The 16,444-nt window shown below is 49.8% G+C and overlaps 6 protein-coding genes across 6 annotated transcripts, besides 2 other annotated features; 2 read left to right on the forward strand and 4 right to left on the reverse strand.

Moving 5' to 3' along the window:
• The first annotated feature begins 385 nt into the window (after positions 1 to 385).
• Positions 386 to 409: a microsatellite.
• Positions 410 to 645: 236 nt separating this feature from the next.
• On the reverse strand, positions 646 to 1,566 carry cdc31 (putative cell division control protein Cdc31; the record flags this gene model as incomplete). Its single annotated transcript, XM_001271978.1, has 2 exons — positions 646 to 1,128; positions 1,285 to 1,566. The coding sequence occupies 2 exons, from the start codon at positions 1,564 to 1,566 to the stop codon at positions 646 to 648; spliced, it is 765 nt and encodes a 254-aa protein (XP_001271979.1).
• A 639-nt stretch (positions 1,567 to 2,205) lies between these two features.
• Positions 2,206 to 3,998, reverse strand: ACLA_050260 (uncharacterized protein; the record flags this gene model as incomplete). Its single annotated transcript, XM_001271979.1, has 2 exons — positions 2,206 to 3,617; positions 3,668 to 3,998. 2 exons carry the CDS (start codon positions 3,996 to 3,998, stop codon positions 2,206 to 2,208), a joined length of 1,743 nt encoding a protein of 580 aa, XP_001271980.1.
• Positions 3,999 to 5,132: 1,134 nt separating this feature from the next.
• ACLA_050270 (ssDNA-dependent ATPase MGS1) lies at positions 5,133 to 6,752 on the reverse strand (the record flags this gene model as incomplete). The annotated part of the gene is made up of 1 exon (XM_001271980.1): positions 5,133 to 6,752. The coding sequence occupies one exon, from the start codon at positions 6,750 to 6,752 to the stop codon at positions 5,133 to 5,135; it is 1,620 nt and encodes a 539-aa protein (XP_001271981.1).
• An 881-nt stretch (positions 6,753 to 7,633) lies between these two features.
• On the forward strand, positions 7,634 to 9,176 carry ACLA_050280 (kynurenine--oxoglutarate transaminase; the record flags this gene model as incomplete). Its single annotated transcript, XM_001271981.1, has 8 exons — positions 7,634 to 7,650; positions 7,710 to 7,794; positions 7,852 to 7,957; positions 8,010 to 8,082; positions 8,135 to 8,288; positions 8,343 to 8,356; positions 8,410 to 8,833; positions 8,889 to 9,176. 8 exons carry the CDS (start codon positions 7,634 to 7,636, stop codon positions 9,174 to 9,176), a joined length of 1,161 nt encoding a protein of 386 aa, XP_001271982.1.
• A 527-nt stretch (positions 9,177 to 9,703) lies between these two features.
• ACLA_050290 (uncharacterized protein) lies at positions 9,704 to 12,245 on the reverse strand (the record flags this gene model as incomplete). Its single annotated transcript, XM_001271982.1, has 3 exons — positions 9,704 to 10,179; positions 10,247 to 11,809; positions 11,912 to 12,245. The coding sequence occupies 3 exons, from the start codon at positions 12,243 to 12,245 to the stop codon at positions 9,704 to 9,706; spliced, it is 2,373 nt and encodes a 790-aa protein (XP_001271983.1).
• Positions 11,565 to 11,589: a microsatellite.
• Positions 12,246 to 14,020: 1,775 nt separating the features above from the next.
• On the forward strand, positions 14,021 to 16,138 carry prm1 (pheromone-regulated protein PRM1; the record flags this gene model as incomplete). The annotated part of the gene is made up of 1 exon (XM_001271983.1): positions 14,021 to 16,138. The coding sequence occupies one exon, from the start codon at positions 14,021 to 14,023 to the stop codon at positions 16,136 to 16,138; it is 2,118 nt and encodes a 705-aa protein (XP_001271984.1).
• Positions 16,139 to 16,444: the final 306 nt, after the last annotated feature.

A 16,444-nucleotide genomic window follows, 5' to 3' on the forward strand; every position in this document is an offset into this window, starting at 1 on the left:
ATCATGCAAGTGGATTCTTGCAGCAATTGCATATTCTCACGGCCCTTTCACTTGACCTGGCATATGGTTTGACGTGAGCACAGCGGTTGTATGCATCGTCTGGGCCAAAGCATTTAGGACTATATGTGGTTTTTTATTGTGCCAGGTCAGCTTAGGTAGTGTCTCCTTCATGTTTAGTTTCAGTTGATACTGTCTGCATATAACCAGGACATTGGATTTGAATATAAGATACGGTGCTGAATTCAGAGTTGGTCCACATTAACGATCCCTTAGAACTGCCCTTGCCACCAATGTAGTCTAAGAAATTTGTCGCCGAGTATGTAGCCGACTGGGAAAGAAGATGTAGGTAAAACTAGCCAATTCAATCCTTTGATGAGATAGAAGACCAGTACTCTTGCCAGTACTCTTGCTACCTTTACAACAGGGTTGAAAGACTCTTCTACTACAGTCTCTTGGAAAGAAGGTCCCTTGATCCACGACCAGGAAGAATGAAGAGCTAATATATATTAGCACAAGTAATGTATGCCCAAGTGTCATCAGAAGATGTAGTATCATTGCCCAAAAAACCCAGACCCAAACAATGGAACCCCATATACAAAGCAACGAACAAGAAGACAAAAAAAGGATAAAACCAGCATACAATCATCACTGCCAGCAGATACTAACAAACGCCTCCCTGGTCACACCACCCACGCCCTCCAAATCAAACTCCTCAATCATCGCCCGCAGCTCCTCCTCTTCCAGCCCCGTCTCCCCCAGCTCCCTCGCAACCCGCCGTAGATCCTCAAGATCGATGTACCCTTTCCGGCCTTCATCGAAGAGCTCGAACGCCCGCAGGATCTCGTCGCGCGGATCCCGCTCCAGGATCTTCACGGCCGCCACGGCCTGGAACGCAGACAGCGGCATGAGCAGGTTGGACGGGTGCTGGGGGTTCGTCGCCGGCGTGGCCTTGGGCTGGGATCCTTGCTGGCCGGCGGACTGCTGCTGGACCTGCGGGCGGGGGACGCCGTACGTGGTGAGAAGGGAGATGAGCTCTTGTTTGGAGAGGGTGAAGCCGAGGGCGCGGAAGGCGACGCGCAGTTCGTGGTAGTCGAGGTGCCGGTCTCGGTCGAGGTCGAAGAGGGTGAACTATTTTTTCCCGGCATTCGATAACAGTCGGTCAGTTTCATATCCTTAGTTTTTTTTCTCCCCAACAGAATCCACCAGGGTGGTTTGTATTCTCCAAGTCTTGTAGGAGAGCCAGCAGGCCCCTCAGCACACAGCCAAGGTTAAAGCAAAACTTACAGCCTCATTAATCTCCTCCCGCTGCTCCTCCGTCAGCCGATTCAGCGGATTCGAGTCCTGCGACGGCCCGTGTGTCTGCGAATGCACGGGAGGAGCCGGCGCCTGCTGCGTCGACTTTGCGACCTCGCCGCCAAACTCGCCGGGCCCTGATGCTCCCAGCCCCCGGTGCCGGGAGAACGACGACGCGCTGAAGGGGATTGTATTCGCGTTCACGGATCGATCGGGGAGTTTGCCGCCTGCGTAGGAGCGCGATGCGAATGGCTGGTGGCCGGACGATGCCATGGTGATGGGTTGGACCGCGGGCCTGTCGCCGGGCGAGGGTTCAGGAACCGGGTGTTGTTCAGTGGATGATTTTCAGAGAGGCTATCATGAATATAAATTAATTGCAGCCTTCTAAGTCCCGATTGAAGAGAGCCGTGGGGTGTCTTGAGCTAGTGGGGGGATTCTGTTTCTGCTTTGGTCTGCGGAGAAACACGCTGGAGAAGTTGGACTGTAACAGACGCGAAGCGGTGGACCAAGCTTCTTGTTGTTTCGAGGGCAACGATGAAACAACTATTCTTACTACTCAACACGAAGTCGGATACTTTTTTCTTTTTTTGTGGAAAAAAAAACCCCCCCACGGAGATGTCTAGTACAGAAATGGTCTTCTTATTAAGATTGTATTATTGTGTAGATTGTTATTCCCTGTGTTCGATAATCTCCAGGTAGCTTGACTATCTCCTTGCATTGTATGTAGCCCTAGCCTCCAGCAATTTTGTAGCCAACATCACCACGAAATCAAACGTAGAACCCTTCTCTAGATTGTGTAGGAGATTAAAACAGTCGAGCACAAAAATCGCCTGTCATGTCCTCCAAGCCCGCTAAAGAATTGCCTCGTTTGCCCATCCGTAGGCACCAAGAAGGGCTGCCCAAGTCAAAGCTTTAAAGCGTGGATGGCACCTTGCACCCTTCGGCGAGTGTCATCTGCCATTCCTCACTGTCCTCGGCAGTGAAAAGGCCGTCGTCAAACGGCATGGTTTCAGCCAATTCTGCTTCCAAATCGTTCAGCCAGTTCTGACCTGTTGCCTGGGGTGCACTATTGGCCTGAGCTTCGGGACGAGCGTCAGAAGAGGGAGTGCAATCGTCAAGAATTTTTTCGAACAAAGATTCGACAGAGCACGACTCATCAGAGAACGGACTCGCTTCTCGGGGGGTGGCTGTGAGCAACTCCATCTGACTTCCCCGATATACCTCGACGGCAATATCGAAATGACGAGTCTGGATGGTCGGAATATGTTGCTCAAGTAGCTCATTGGTCATATTGTTCATGTCTGACTTGGAGTTCAAAAAGATATGCTTGAGAACGCATAGCACGCTGGCGCTGACGCTCTCCGAGCCTTCTTTGGCATCCATCAGCAACGCGGCGAGAAGTGGCCCCGCTTCAAAGCTCGCGAGACTATCAACAACCCGATAATAAAGTGCCACAGCCACCCAGACCGGCCCGAGAGACTCTAGCGAGGCATGATCATTCTCCATCTCAGCATGGCCGATGTGAGGTTCTTTCCGGCGCATCATGCCAAACACGACAGAGCAAAGTTCATCTGATAGCTCGTACAGTCGTTGGAGATGGACGTTCAACATATAGAGGACAATTGACCTTGCTCGGTCGACATCAGCTGCGGGAACATGCACCTGTGTCTTGCAGAGACATATTATCACCGAAGCCAACTTGTACATGCTCAAAGCCGTCTCGACAAGAGAGACGCCTGGAAAGAAATCTTCGAGCTTGTTCAATTGATCACAATGAACGGATCCCATACTCTGGAGGTGGAGTTGCCGATTCACCTCGTTGAGCGTATTCACATTGGCAAGGTTAAGCATGGCTGCATTGGCAGTCCAGAGATCGATTGTTCGAGAGCGAAAGCTGACAGCAATTCGCTCTGAGGCATTCTTGGACGCGTGATCCTTTAAGCAAGAAAACATTTCTCCCATTTGGTCAGGCAATCGGTTGGCATACTTCGGCGAATCTTGGACGAAGCTTAGCTGAGTATATTTTCTGATGCACTGGAGGCCCAATTTTTGGCATGTCAAGCATGCAACAACGGTTCCGCACCGCTTCTTTTTGCGGTAGCACCATATGCAGGCACCTCCCAGTGTTCTGATCAACTGATTGTCCTGCTTGGCCTGATCGAACTCTCTCTTGCTTCGTAATCTTCTCTTACGATGCTGAGATAGAATGCGAGGATCCTCCAAGACAATATTCAGTTCCTGACTGTTGGCCGATGCAAGCCCTTCATGGCCATCTTTCGTGAAAGGAGATGTGTGATTCGACGAATGCAAGTACTCAACGGGTGCTATTGGTGCAAGTTAGCAACCAGATCTTTCAGCATCAAGTGGCACTTACAACAAGGAGCATTTTGCGCAATTGCAGAGAACAGACCATTGGAACTGTTGTTCTGCCGCTCGAAAGGTATTTCCGTGCAGATATCCGGAGAAATTCTTGACCGGGGTCCAGGCTGGTATTCAAGACGAGTATTTGGTACCGAACCCTGCCTTGGAAAAGATATCTCAATTGGCACTTGTGACTGAGTGGATTGAGCGTGAGGATAAGCCTCGAAATGGTGAAGATTGTTCATCGAGCAGGTGATGGAATCCGTCGTGCTGTTCGTGAAAGGATGACTATGTTCCACAGGACCGTCAATCGGGCCTGTTGAGAGCGGATAAGTCGACCCCATAGCAAGTGTAGGTTGCGGTAGAACATGCTGTGGGTGGCCAGTATGGAAAGAGGTGTTGTATGCGACTTGGCCATGAATCATGTCATCGTGTCTTGATGGAGGAAGGCTCTCCATAGGAGGCCGAGGTAAGTAATTATTCATTGACTGATACTGAGATCCACACGTTAAGAAGAGCATGAGAGAAAAGGGGTTTATCATTAAAGGAGCATAACCTACAGGATTGAACGGGTTCTCATATTCATTATTCATGTATGATTGCTGAAACGAATTGAAGGGAGGAGCTGGATACATCTGCGATTGAATGAGGGATCGGCCTGAGCTCATATTCTGGGCCATGGAGCAGCTCGAATGCCAATTTTGAGGACAGGACGAAGTTCAAGGGTGTATATGTTTGCAATATCGAATGGCAGGCAGATGAAGGAGAGGAAGGCTTGAGGCAATCTCAGTGGATCTTATAACCAAAGGACAACATCAGGTGCGAGATCATAAGGACCGAGACGAGACAGTATATATTCACAGGACAAAATCCGGAACATAAAGAGGGATCAGGCAGACGAAGCTCTGGTGGTTGAGCGCCAGGCAGTAACCACCCAGACTTAGGTTATACTGGCCATGACGACAACAAACCCCACGACTAGACCAGCAATAGCAACCATTATCACTCGACAGCTCTTGGAGTGTGGGGAGAAATATTCACTCAAAGTGAGCAAGAATGCATGTATTAGAGAAATAGCCACAAGCATGGCCCTCGGATACAAGCCAACCTCATTGCTCTAGTGAAAGGGAGCGACGATGCTCGGAATGATTCCATGCAGAGCACTGGACATTGAAGCCTTAGGCAGAAGTTGCTTTTGTACCATAACTGTGTTTAGTTGAATCTTGTCTTCATCATTGAATGGAAGACACGGTCACAAAGGTCCAGGCGATACTATGGTCATTTATCACCACCAAAGTGAATGGAATGAGAAGATACTGGCCCTGTATGCATTAACGTGATAAGGACATAAATTCTATTCCTCGGAAGGAGCAAAGAGGTCATCATTTGTTACTCTCATCTGTTGCCTTGAATGCACTGTGCCATTTGGACGACAACACATGCATTAATCCTGTAGAGGGATTGATGCATACCCCCGTTCAAGGCTCCAGGTCTTCTTCGCCCTGCGCCATGAGATCAGGGTCAACTGCAGTGCCCAGATCACTGTCCTCCAGAAATTTTCGGCCAATCAGTGTCTCGGGAAGATAATCTTGCACAACCTGGCCTTCGAGATAGTTCGGATTGTATTTGTACTCCTTCCCATACCCCAATTCCTTCATGAGACGGGTCGGAGCGTTTCTCAGATGGATTGGTATCGGCAAGCCTGCGACTCCCGGTTCCTCAAGCGCAGCAAAAGCATTCTTCAAGCCACGATAGCTTCGAGTGCTTTTCTTGGATAGTGCCATGGCTACCGTGGCATGCGCAAGGTTGATCCGAGCTTCAGGTAGTCCAATCTTTTCGACGGCCGAATGAGTGGACATGGCCAGTGTCAGCATGCTGTTGTCCGCCAAACCGATATCTTCCGAGGCAACGACAACGAGACGGCGTGCAATGAACAGAGGATCTTCGCCCGACTGAAGCATGCGAGCGAGATAGTAGAGGGCCGCATCTGGATCGCTGCCTCTGATAGACTTGTGGAAGGCCGAGATCGTGTCATAATGCTGGTCTCCTGCACGATCATACACAAGAGTCTTGGTGAGTGACCGTTTCAATTCATCTTTGGTCATTTCAGAACGCTTGGACAGATCCATGGCCAGCTCTAACAGATTAAGAGATGTTCGGGCATCTCCATCCGCAAAGCGGGCAAGATACGATATCAATTCATCGTCTACAAGTGCGGACGGTGAATAATTCGGCCCCTCGACTCTCAAAGCTCGGTGAAGGATGGATTCGACATCTCTGTCGGTCAGTTTTGACAGCGTAAAGGTCCTGCACCTTGAAAGCAACGCATTCTGGACTTTGAAGGATGGGTTTTCCGTTGTAGCACCTATAAGCGTGACTTGTCCGCTCTCCACAGGACCCAAGAACACATCCTGCTGAGACTTGGAAAACCGATGAATCTCATCACAGAAAATGATCGTCTTCCTTCCAGTCAGATTGAGTTCACTTCTAGCTTCCGCGAAGATCTTTTTACACTCCGCAACCCCCGAACTGGTACTGTTTATTTCCACGAATCTGCTTCCCACCATCGAAGCAATGACTCTAGCAATCGTGGTTTTACCAGTTCCTGCGTGTCCCCAGAGAATCATACTGGGGACCCGATCTTGTTCGATGAGACCCCGGAGCACACCCTTCGGCCCGACAAGCTCCTGGCCACAGACTTCGTCCAAAGTCTGCGGCCGCATCCGCTCGGCCAAAGGTGCCGCCTTTTGGAGCGCATTGATCTTAGGTTTCTTCAACGGTGGTTCCCTTTGCACTTCTTCCCGAGGCGGTTTATTTCCGTTCACGGCAGGTTGTCTCTCATGCGCTATCGTTCGCTTGCCGTTGAGTATTCGCAATGGTGAGGGGGTGGATATGGAATCGCTGTGTGAGGCTGACTGAACCGCGGCTTTCCGAGCAGAAGCCGGCTGGAAGAAATTTGGGACTGGTGTTTTCTGGGAAGATTCCTGATCTCCAGAGCTCGAAGAGGGCTCGTCGATGAAACTCTCACAGTTGGAGTCTATGTGGTCGTTGATTCTCAGTGATGAGACGGAGTTCCCGCATATGGGACAGGAGACCATTTTTGCTTAACCACCCAGCCAATCCTGTGAGGAGTCCTGGCAACCGAGTTATGTTCCCCTGAAGGACAAGCTTAAACATGCCATAGAGGTCGTACAGGAAGCAACAAATTCCAAGTCAGCTCTATCGTTCGCATTATTGATTTTGACGCGTGGACGCGTCTCGCAAAAGGCACTTAATTGTGGTTAGTCATCAACCGGGAGATGACGCACGTTCGACACCTTGGTGCCTGGGAATATCTACTCCGCAGTGCAGGTGGGATATCGGAAGTCAGGAAGACAGAACAAGTGAACAACACCCGGGGAAAAGGACGTTAAGACCATGCAAGGTGGCATTCTATCTTTTGAGGAGCGCCATTCTTTGTGTATGTTCTGTGCGACACGATTCCCTGAGAATTGTCACCCCAACTGGAGGGGCGGAGCACGCAATTTTGCTAATCGGTAATCACCGCCCATGGATGTATAGTAGTAGTAATCGCAATGCCCCATAATAAACCACCCCCCCCGTCAACCAGGAACCCCACAGGATAATATATTTGAGGAGTCGCATCTCAGCATTTTCTCTTCTGTCCTTATGCTTCTTCGTACATACTCTTCTGCCTCAATAGCAGCACTGAGGAACTTCAAAGGCGCATCATCATTATCTTGTTCCAAGGCCATCCCTCCCCGATACTATAACCGAGGAGTCAGAGCGATGTCGGCGACAACACCGAAATCTGACCCTTTTCGCCCGGCGCAGAGAGTCGCCGGTCAGAGACAAGATGTCTGGTGCGAGACACTCTGTCGCATGTGCTGTTGATGAGAATGGAACCGTATCCTAATGGCTAATCAGGTCAATCGTTAATGAAGCGGCTGCCGCTTCTCCGGTTCAGCCGATTGTGAACATGGGCCAAGGCTTCTTGTGAGTGCCGGTCCCGCCTCATAGGAAAGAATGCAGCCTAATATTTCTTGGATTAATAGTGGTTATAACCCTCCTCAATTCGCTCTCGATGCGGCCAAGGAAGCCCTCGACCGGGTCGATTGTAACCAATACTCGCCTACCAAGGTACACCGGTAATCACAAGGACCGCCGCGTCAACCAGCCTCGCTTATGATGATACAGGGCCGTCCTCGTCTTAAGAAAGCTATCGCTGAAGCTTACTCTTCATCTTTCGGTCGTACCCTGAACCCTGATACGGAAATCTCCATCACCACAGGCGCAAATGAAGGTCGGGGACAATGGTGCTTATGCCGATGATAACCAGCTGATTTAAAATGCAGGAATGCTAAGTGCATTCATGGGTTTCATCGAACCCGGGGACGAAGTCATCATTTTCGAACCTTTCTTTGACCAGTAAGGAAGGCACCGGTTCTTCGACGTTGACGATCCTAATTCGGTTGAATAGATATATCAGCAACATTGAGATGCCTGGTGGCACCATTCGCTATGTGCCACTTCATCCTCCCAAGGACGGTGCGACAAGGACATCACCGGCGTCAGAGTGGACGATAGATTTCGAGGAGCTGGAAAGAACCATCAACACGAAGACAAAGATGATTGTAAGGGATCCAAGCCTTCTTGTTATACGCAGCGATATCTAATCTGTCATACAGGTCTTGAACTCACCGTAAGTGATCATATCTACACCGAATGCAGGTATAGAGTTAACAGCAGGGGCAGTCACAACCCCGTTGGAAAGGTCTTATCGCGAGACGAACTCGAACGGATTGGGGAGTTGTGTGTGAAACACAACCTCATCATCCTCTCCGATGAGGTCTACGATCGTCTGTACTACGTGCCTTTCACCCGAATTGCCACTCTGTCACCACAGCTCTGGGAGCGTACTATCACGGTTGGCTCCGCTGGAAAGGCATTCTATGCTACCGGCTGGCGTGTTGGCTATCTGATCGGACCCGAACATTTGATCAAATATGTCGCTGCTGCACACACTCGCATCTGCTATAGCAGCGTTTCTCCTCTTCAGGAGGCTGCTGCGGTTGCTTTCGAGCAGGCAGACAAGGTCGGCTTCTGGGATCAGAGCCGAGAAGAAATGAAGAAGAAAATGGAGCGCTTCTGCAAGGTCTTTGATGAACTCAATATCCCGGTAGGTTTAACAGCTGATCATGTTGCTGTTCATTGGCCTAACCGAGCATCTTTAGTACTCTGATCCCGAGGGAGGATACTTTGTTCTTGCGAACATGGCCTCTGTCAAACTCCCGGAGGATTACCCATTCCCTCCTCATGTTGCCAACCGGCCCCGCGACTTCAAGCTCTGCTGGTTCCTAATCCACGAAGTGGGAGTGGCGGCTATCCCTCCCACAGAGTTCTATACTGACGAGAATGCCCATATCGCGGAGAATTACCTTCGATTCGCAGTCTGCAAGAATGATGATGTTCTAGAAACCGCGAAGGAGCGTCTTCGTGGCTTAAAGAAGTATATCTCATAGCAAAGTCGCTACAGTAATCCGCTTGCTCGCCACAACGCTTCGATGGGAACAGGCGGTTCATTGGATATGCCTTTCACTAACCAAGGGGGCGGAGATTGATAGGATTTACCTATCAATTCTCGTGGGAAAGGGAATTATAGACGCTCTTAACTTGGTCATTCTCTTTCTGTACGTCAGATATCCCAGCGATTTGAGCTGCCATTTTCAGAGCATATATCAAGCCATTATTCAAGAATATATTGACATCACTTTTACTCTTATAGACCATCGAACCTTTGCATATTACTTATATCTTAAACTATATAAACTATCCTAAGCTTCTTCATGGCGAAGGCCAAAACACATAATTGTGTAAGGGAGTCATCGATTCATCAACTTAAAAAGCTAACAACAGGCGACTTGGTATCCTTACATCCATCAGATTGGGTCTACACTCACATGCAATCATAACCAAACAACAATGGTATCCGCGTTGGGAATTTAATGAGAAGGTGGTCATGTCTGTCCTCATAAAGCAGAGCCCAGCCTCACGCATTAATACCCTCAATTTCCATGGGTCCCGTTCCAGCACCATCCCAACCTTCTCCGCGCTGGTATATCCTCCTGTCCTCCTCCGCCACACTCACAAAACCATGCCCCCGCATGCGTGCACTTGGATCATTCACCTTCGGGTGGGTTGTCCTTGCTGCTCGTAGGATCCAATACGTTCCCTCTAGGTTATTGACGAGATGGGAGTGGCCTTTACCTTCAATTGAGCCCAGCAGGCGACGGTACTCCCCCCGACATACGGCATCCTGACAATGTCGACGGTTCTTGCCGTCCCAGTCGGTCTCGCAAGCGTGTCTTTCTCCCGTGATTTCTGGCAGAATATTGATTGCCAGCTCTGCATGTATTTGACACTTAAGCATGACCTCGACTTCCATGAACCAGATTCCTTGGGCTCGCAGCTCGTCTCTGATCAGCCGATATAAGTAGTCGGCAAGTTCGTGGACTTCGATCGTCACTGGTTCAGAATCAGGAATTAATATGCAATTTCGCGTGCTTACTATTCTTGATGGGTAATGACTTACTGAAGAGGCATGCTGCGAGGACACGACGAAATCTATCCTTCTTTTCCCTGTCTTCAATCCTGACGGTGTGGAGAACCCGATTGGCGCAACGGGTCTCGAGAGTGCTTCGTGGATAACCTGCTTGTGCCCAATCGACATAATCGGAAAATATGAAATAATCACCCTCCCGAGCCATGATGTTGAAGTACACTGCCTGGCGGTGCCGCTCAGGCGTATCGTAATGATGAAGACAGGGTATTAGAGGTGGTCCTTTCCTCACGTCTTGAGGTATCGAATTCTCACGACAAGGGTGTGTGAAAGTCAGTTGGCCGCAGGATAACCAATGCTCTTTGATATCCTCGAGGAGGTGGTCCTTGCTACAGTACCGAACCTCAGAGAATGGTCCACACTTGGGGCAGATCACAGTACTCCCATCCCAAAGATTGCACCGCTTGTCGCAACCATACTTGGCGCAGGGGAACCCGTGGCTATCAAGTTGCCAGAAGAACGCTTCCGAATTGACCTTTGTGATATCGGCTCGGGTAGGTTGAGTCGATGTTGCTGTTTCGGTTTTGGTATCAGAAGGCGAGGGATGCGCGTGGCTGGTGACTATCTTGGGAGATTCACGGTCCTCTGGATAGGCTTTGTGTTGAGAGCACTTCTTCTTTTTGACGGCCTTCGGTTGTGAGGATCCTGGCTTTGCCTTTTTATAGTTAGGAGGATGTTGAACATTAGATCCTGTGGAAAATGTGCTTAAGCCCTTCGCCGCAACCGCAGCCCAGCTCTGCGCGTTCGCGGTCGTACCCTTCCCTTCGACGTCACAAGCAGGCACATTCAAATGCTGAAGACACCCGGCCGCCTTGGGTGTGATATCTCCAGTGAAGGACCCTTTCTGTTTTTCTGAACTTGTGAGCTTGCAATCATCATGGTCGAGATCAAGATGTTGACGGAATGGCGCCAATAAAGGATTATGGGCACTTGGGGCAGGTGCGTCCTGCAAGGTAGCTAAGCTGCTTTTGTGGTCTCCAGCTGGGTTCCATGAAGGGATCCGAGTTTCTGCACTGTTTTTGGGGCCTTCTTGCTGCGGATCACTCTGTTGAGTCTCACTTCGGAACAAACTGGTGTACAAGATCTGTGACTTGGGTTGATCATTAAGAAGATCATGCTGCAAGGGAAACTGCCCCTGTTGAAGATTCTTCTGGTCCTGGGTCTCTGTCACTGTCATCATTGCTCTGTCTTTGTCATTAGAGGGCTGGGCTAATGACTCGCTCTTCATGTGGACCTGATCTTTATCCGCAGAAGTCTCACTATTCTTGTGGAATATTCGAATTTTGGGAGGCTTCTTCTTCTTCTTCTTTTTCTTCGATGCTTGTATTGGCTGCATTATCACAACTGGGCCTAGGTCTGAATATGCAGATTGCGCACTAGACGAGTGGAATGGGTCGCTGGACAGGCTGCATGTATCTCCTAAGGATGGAGCCTCTGTGGGCGACAGACGAGTGAGGGTTCTGGCACGTATCAGGTTGATGGCATTCGAGCGAGTCTGTTGCTCCTGGGGGCTGGGTTTTTGCCTTCCTTCTGTCTCTGAGGTCTTGCTTAGCGACACGTACCCATTTGTATCCATGTGGTTGTGGATGAGGTCAGAAGAGATGGAGTGGGAAGAAGGTGAATTCAGATTTCACTTACCGCAGGTCCAGCTCTCAGTTTCAGGCAAACATCTGCTCATCTCCACTGTGTAGCTGAAGGGAGATGTCTCTTTGTTGGGAGCTGAGCTGGCGCTCATGAGACAGGTGGAGTGGTCTAGCAGCAGGTAGTTTGCTTGATAGCTGTCACTCAGTTCCAGCCTGCTAAGATCTATAGGATCAGACAGGTTTCTTGGAAATCTGGCCACCGAGAATGCTTGCACCATCAGAGGTGAATGCTCGGATGCTTCGAGTATCCAGTCCTCAATGTCCTTGACTACCATGCCACCTCCTTGGCCCAATGTAGGGTCTAGGACGCCTCCAGGACGCGAAATCATGGCGCGTGGGATTTGTTTTTCTCCAGTGAAGGTATCTTCAAAGATGACTACAGTACACGCTTTTCAAAGTCACAACAGGCGACATGTGACATCTCTCTCCTTCTGAGGGACATGAATCTGTCCAAGAAGGCTTTTCAAGGGAGAAGGACACCATATGGGAGATGACTTCAGTGTGATGCTTCACTGCCATGGTGATGGTGGTTAGCAGGTTGTTCCGGAAGAATCCATCTAAGTCATCTTTATCTTTCTTGTTCTGATGCTGCACCATTATTACACAGTCAGGGCACTTTATCTAGATGTTGTTCCTAAAATCTTCAATATCGTCGCCCCTGCAGCTGCAGCTATATCCATCCACACAGCGCAGAGGATGGGAATCAAATTCGACGGCATCTTGGAATTTACCTTCGGTCTCTGTTTTGGGAGAGGGTATGAATAGTAAGGACATCTCATGTCATGTCATTATATGAAAGAGCAGGTAGATCGAAGTGATCCAATTTATGTGTCGATGTCGTTGAAGACAGGCGTCAACCACGGACTATTTGGCTGTATTACACTCCAGCCCCGTCTAGCTGAGGCTCGGACAGATTGCTCTCACAGGATTTTAACATTTAATTTGGTGCTCTCAGTATAGTCTTATTGTCGAGAACATCTCTATATATATCCCCCGCATCACGTGGAGTGTGCCATCTCGCATAAATCTTCAACCACACTCTGTCGCTCATGTTCCAGGAATACCCCAGAGACACTTATTCATCATACTGTGTCCACCAGGAGATACGAATAATTCTTTTTTTTTTTTTAAAAAAAAAAACTGCACTACCCCATGGAGCTAACCCATCTATTCCTCTGATCCAGTCGAATGACGGCCATCACTGTAACCTCTGGCAAGCCAGCGGGAACTGGAACAACAAGCGCCGCAGATGTTGAGCAGATCGAATAAAGAACCCCTGCTGATATTCTTCACTAAGCTGGGACATACAGATGCTTTGCATAAATATCGATCCGAGTGGACCTGATATCATAGTCCTTCAGACAAAGGATTGGTCGACCGGTCCTGAAGATTAAGCGCCGGCTATATTTGGCCTGCCAGCGCTCTGAAGAAGCCACTGAAAAGAGCCGCTGAGCATCTCGCGCAAGATGAAACGACCAGGCCGCAGAATATTGAGGTCTGGTGAGGTCTTGGTGCTGTTATTTCGGTCGGTTGGGCCTTGGACGGGATGGGTAGAATGCTCTTGTGTTGTCAGTGGTCTGTTCAGGCCGAGAGACCTGAAAATAGTCATATATTTGGCAAGTGCCAAGTTTTTCTGTTGACTTGTTGATCTATATGAATCGCCTACTATTAATCCATTGACAGCGCTTTATTAAGCCATTGTCTTTTCCTTTGTTGTGGTCGAGAAACGCTAACGCATCCATTCTTTGTCAAGACTGTCCTCTTTCATTCATCTGTTATAGACTCGAGCATGTGGCATGGCTTTCCGATAGATTGATCCACCATACTCATTTGAAACAGATAGTTGCTGGCCGACATCTTCTTTGTGTATCTTCACTGATTCCTCCTCTTTCAACTTCTCCCTGACGTCGACGAACCTCTTCTCTTTATTCGCATACTGCTCCCCTTTCCTGGCATTCAACCTGGTCAGCCCACTCATCCATTTTTCCTATTCCAACGAGATCCTCCAAACATGTTGTTCTCAAGGTCAGGTCACTCGATATTTCCGCTTCTACCACCTTACGCAGCCCATGCCCCGACCACCAATCAAGGCCACATCATCACCATGCCTCCGGATGGCCTCACGCCTTATCTTGGCCTCAGAGCGCGCTTGTCACAAGTATGGATCAATCGATGGACAATACTTCTGCTTCTAGTCCTGGTCAGGGTCTTGATGGCGGCTTCAGGTTTGCAGGCAGACATGGGCACGGCGAAAAGGGAGGCCCTCTCCGCTTGCTCGAGCGTGGAATCGATGGGTAGCTCGATGGCGTCTATGCCTCATTACCTTTCACAAGGCGTCAATGAACTCACAGCAAGCGGAGTTGAGACAGCTGTGAGCGGCCTCAAATCCATGCTGATGCTCACAGTCACTGGTGTTGAAGAGCTGGTCCTCTTCATCATCAAGGTGTTGTACCAGACGTACCTCTGCCTCTTTACTCTGGCAGTCAGAGGCAGTGTCCATGTCGCGGTTGGGGTGATAAAGGATGCCGCGGACTTCCTGAATTCTACTGTGAAGGAAGTTGGTGATGATATTGGCAAAGTTGTGAGCACATTCGAGGATGGCTTCAACAAGTTCCTCGACAGTGTGAACTCTGTTGCCAGTGTTTTTGGGGGCAGTGTACCCACACTAGACCTGAACAGCTCAATCAGCACTCTGGAAAACCTACAACTCCCTTCTTCAATCGACAAGGGGCTTGATAAGCTCAACAATTCGCTCCCTACATTCGACGAAGTCAATAATTTCACTCAAACGGTGTTGCGTACCCCATTTGAGGAAGTCAAGAAGCTCGTCAATCAGTCTCTGGGGACTTATACTTTCGATCGCTCTTTGCTACCGATTCCCGCAAAGGAACAGCTAAAGTTTTGTGAGGGCAACGATGGAATCGATTCCTTCTTCGACAATGTGGGAGATCTCGTTATGACTGCTCGCAAGATTTTCATCGCAGTTCTCATCCTTGCAGCAGTTCTGGCCTGCATCCCAATGGCCTGGCAAGAGATCCGCCGGTGGCGCTCAATGAAGGAGCGCTCTCAGCTCGTACGGAAGGAAGCCCATGATCCCATGGACATTGTTTATATCGTCTCTCGGCCATACACCGCTGCAGCAGGTATCAAGGCCGCGAGCAGATTCAGCAACAGCCGGCGACAGATCCTTGTACGCTGGGCAATCGCATACGCCACAACACCCGCTGCGCTGTTTGTTCTCTGTCTCGGGATAGCTGGGTTGTTCTCTTGTCTCTGTCAATATCTCCTCCTGCATGCCGTGGAAAAGACGGTGCCTGAACTGTCCACGCAAGTCGGCGCATTTGCCGATAAGGTCGTCGACAAGCTAGAGAATGCGTCGGCGGCATGGGCCAATGACGCCAACGGGGTGATCGGACATATGAACCAAGACCTAAACCAGAATGTCTTTGGCTGGGTCAACACCAGTACGACCGCGTTGAACGACACGCTGAACACCTTCGTTGACAAGACTACCGGCGTTCTCAACGAAACATTCGGCGGAACCATCCTCTACGAACCTCTCATGGACGTCTTCGGGTGTTTGATTGGACTTAAAGTTGCCGGCATTCAAAAGGGACTGACCTGGGTCCACGATCACGCCCACATTGACTTCCCCCTGCTACCGAACGATACCTTCTCCCGCGGCGCTGCGGCCAGCATCGCCAGCAATAACTCCGATGCATCCGACAGCTTTCTCGCCGATGCCGGCGACCAGACCTCGAACAAGATCACCGAAGTGGTGATAAGGGTCGTCGACAAGGTCGAAGAAGGCATCCGCATGGAGACCATCATCTCGACGGCCATCCTTCTCCTCTGGGTCTTCATCGCCCTAGTTGGCATCGTCCGCGCCCTGACGTTGTTCTGGATGCGAGACAGAAGCCGCGGAGAGGGAGGCGGTGCTCCTTCCACCAGCCATCACACCTCAGACGCTGGCGGCTTCGACGATGTGCCTTTGACTGCGATCCCGAACCCGAGCGCCCACTCAGCGCCAGCTCCTCGCTATGAGGCCACTATTAGCACCGTGGTGGCTTCCAGGGCCATCCCCACGAGCAACAGCTTCCAACATCAAGACGAGAAGATGGGATTCGCTGGAGAGAGGCAGTATGGCTCCGCGCTCAAGGTCGACGGTGCTCCGGATCTGCGGGGGAGCGCGTATGTAGAATACGGTGTGGAAAAGCACTAAGTCAAATGCCTTGGAAATATACATCGCTTGTTTACCTCTATTTGCCCTTGAATTCTTTGGTTCCTTGTGGTGCTTTGTATCTGTATAGCATTTTGGCGTTGAGCGTTGTTGGTATTCTCAGCTTTGAAAGGCGTGATAATCTTGTTGATTCCCCTGTCCACAAGTCAAGCACAAATATGCCAAATATCAATCTTTATTGTCAATAGAACCTGGCAAAAGGATAAGATGAGCTATTGAATAGGCTACAAAGCGTCCTGGTCGCTGTCACGCTGGTGATTCGTTGTATCATGTCATTCATAGACAATA

This window comes from Aspergillus clavatus, genomic scaffold, assembly GCF_000002715.2.
Source record: "Aspergillus clavatus NRRL 1 1099423829800 genomic scaffold, whole genome shotgun sequence".
In the NCBI taxonomy this organism is placed as follows: Eukaryota; Fungi; Ascomycota; class Eurotiomycetes; order Eurotiales; family Aspergillaceae; genus Aspergillus; species Aspergillus clavatus.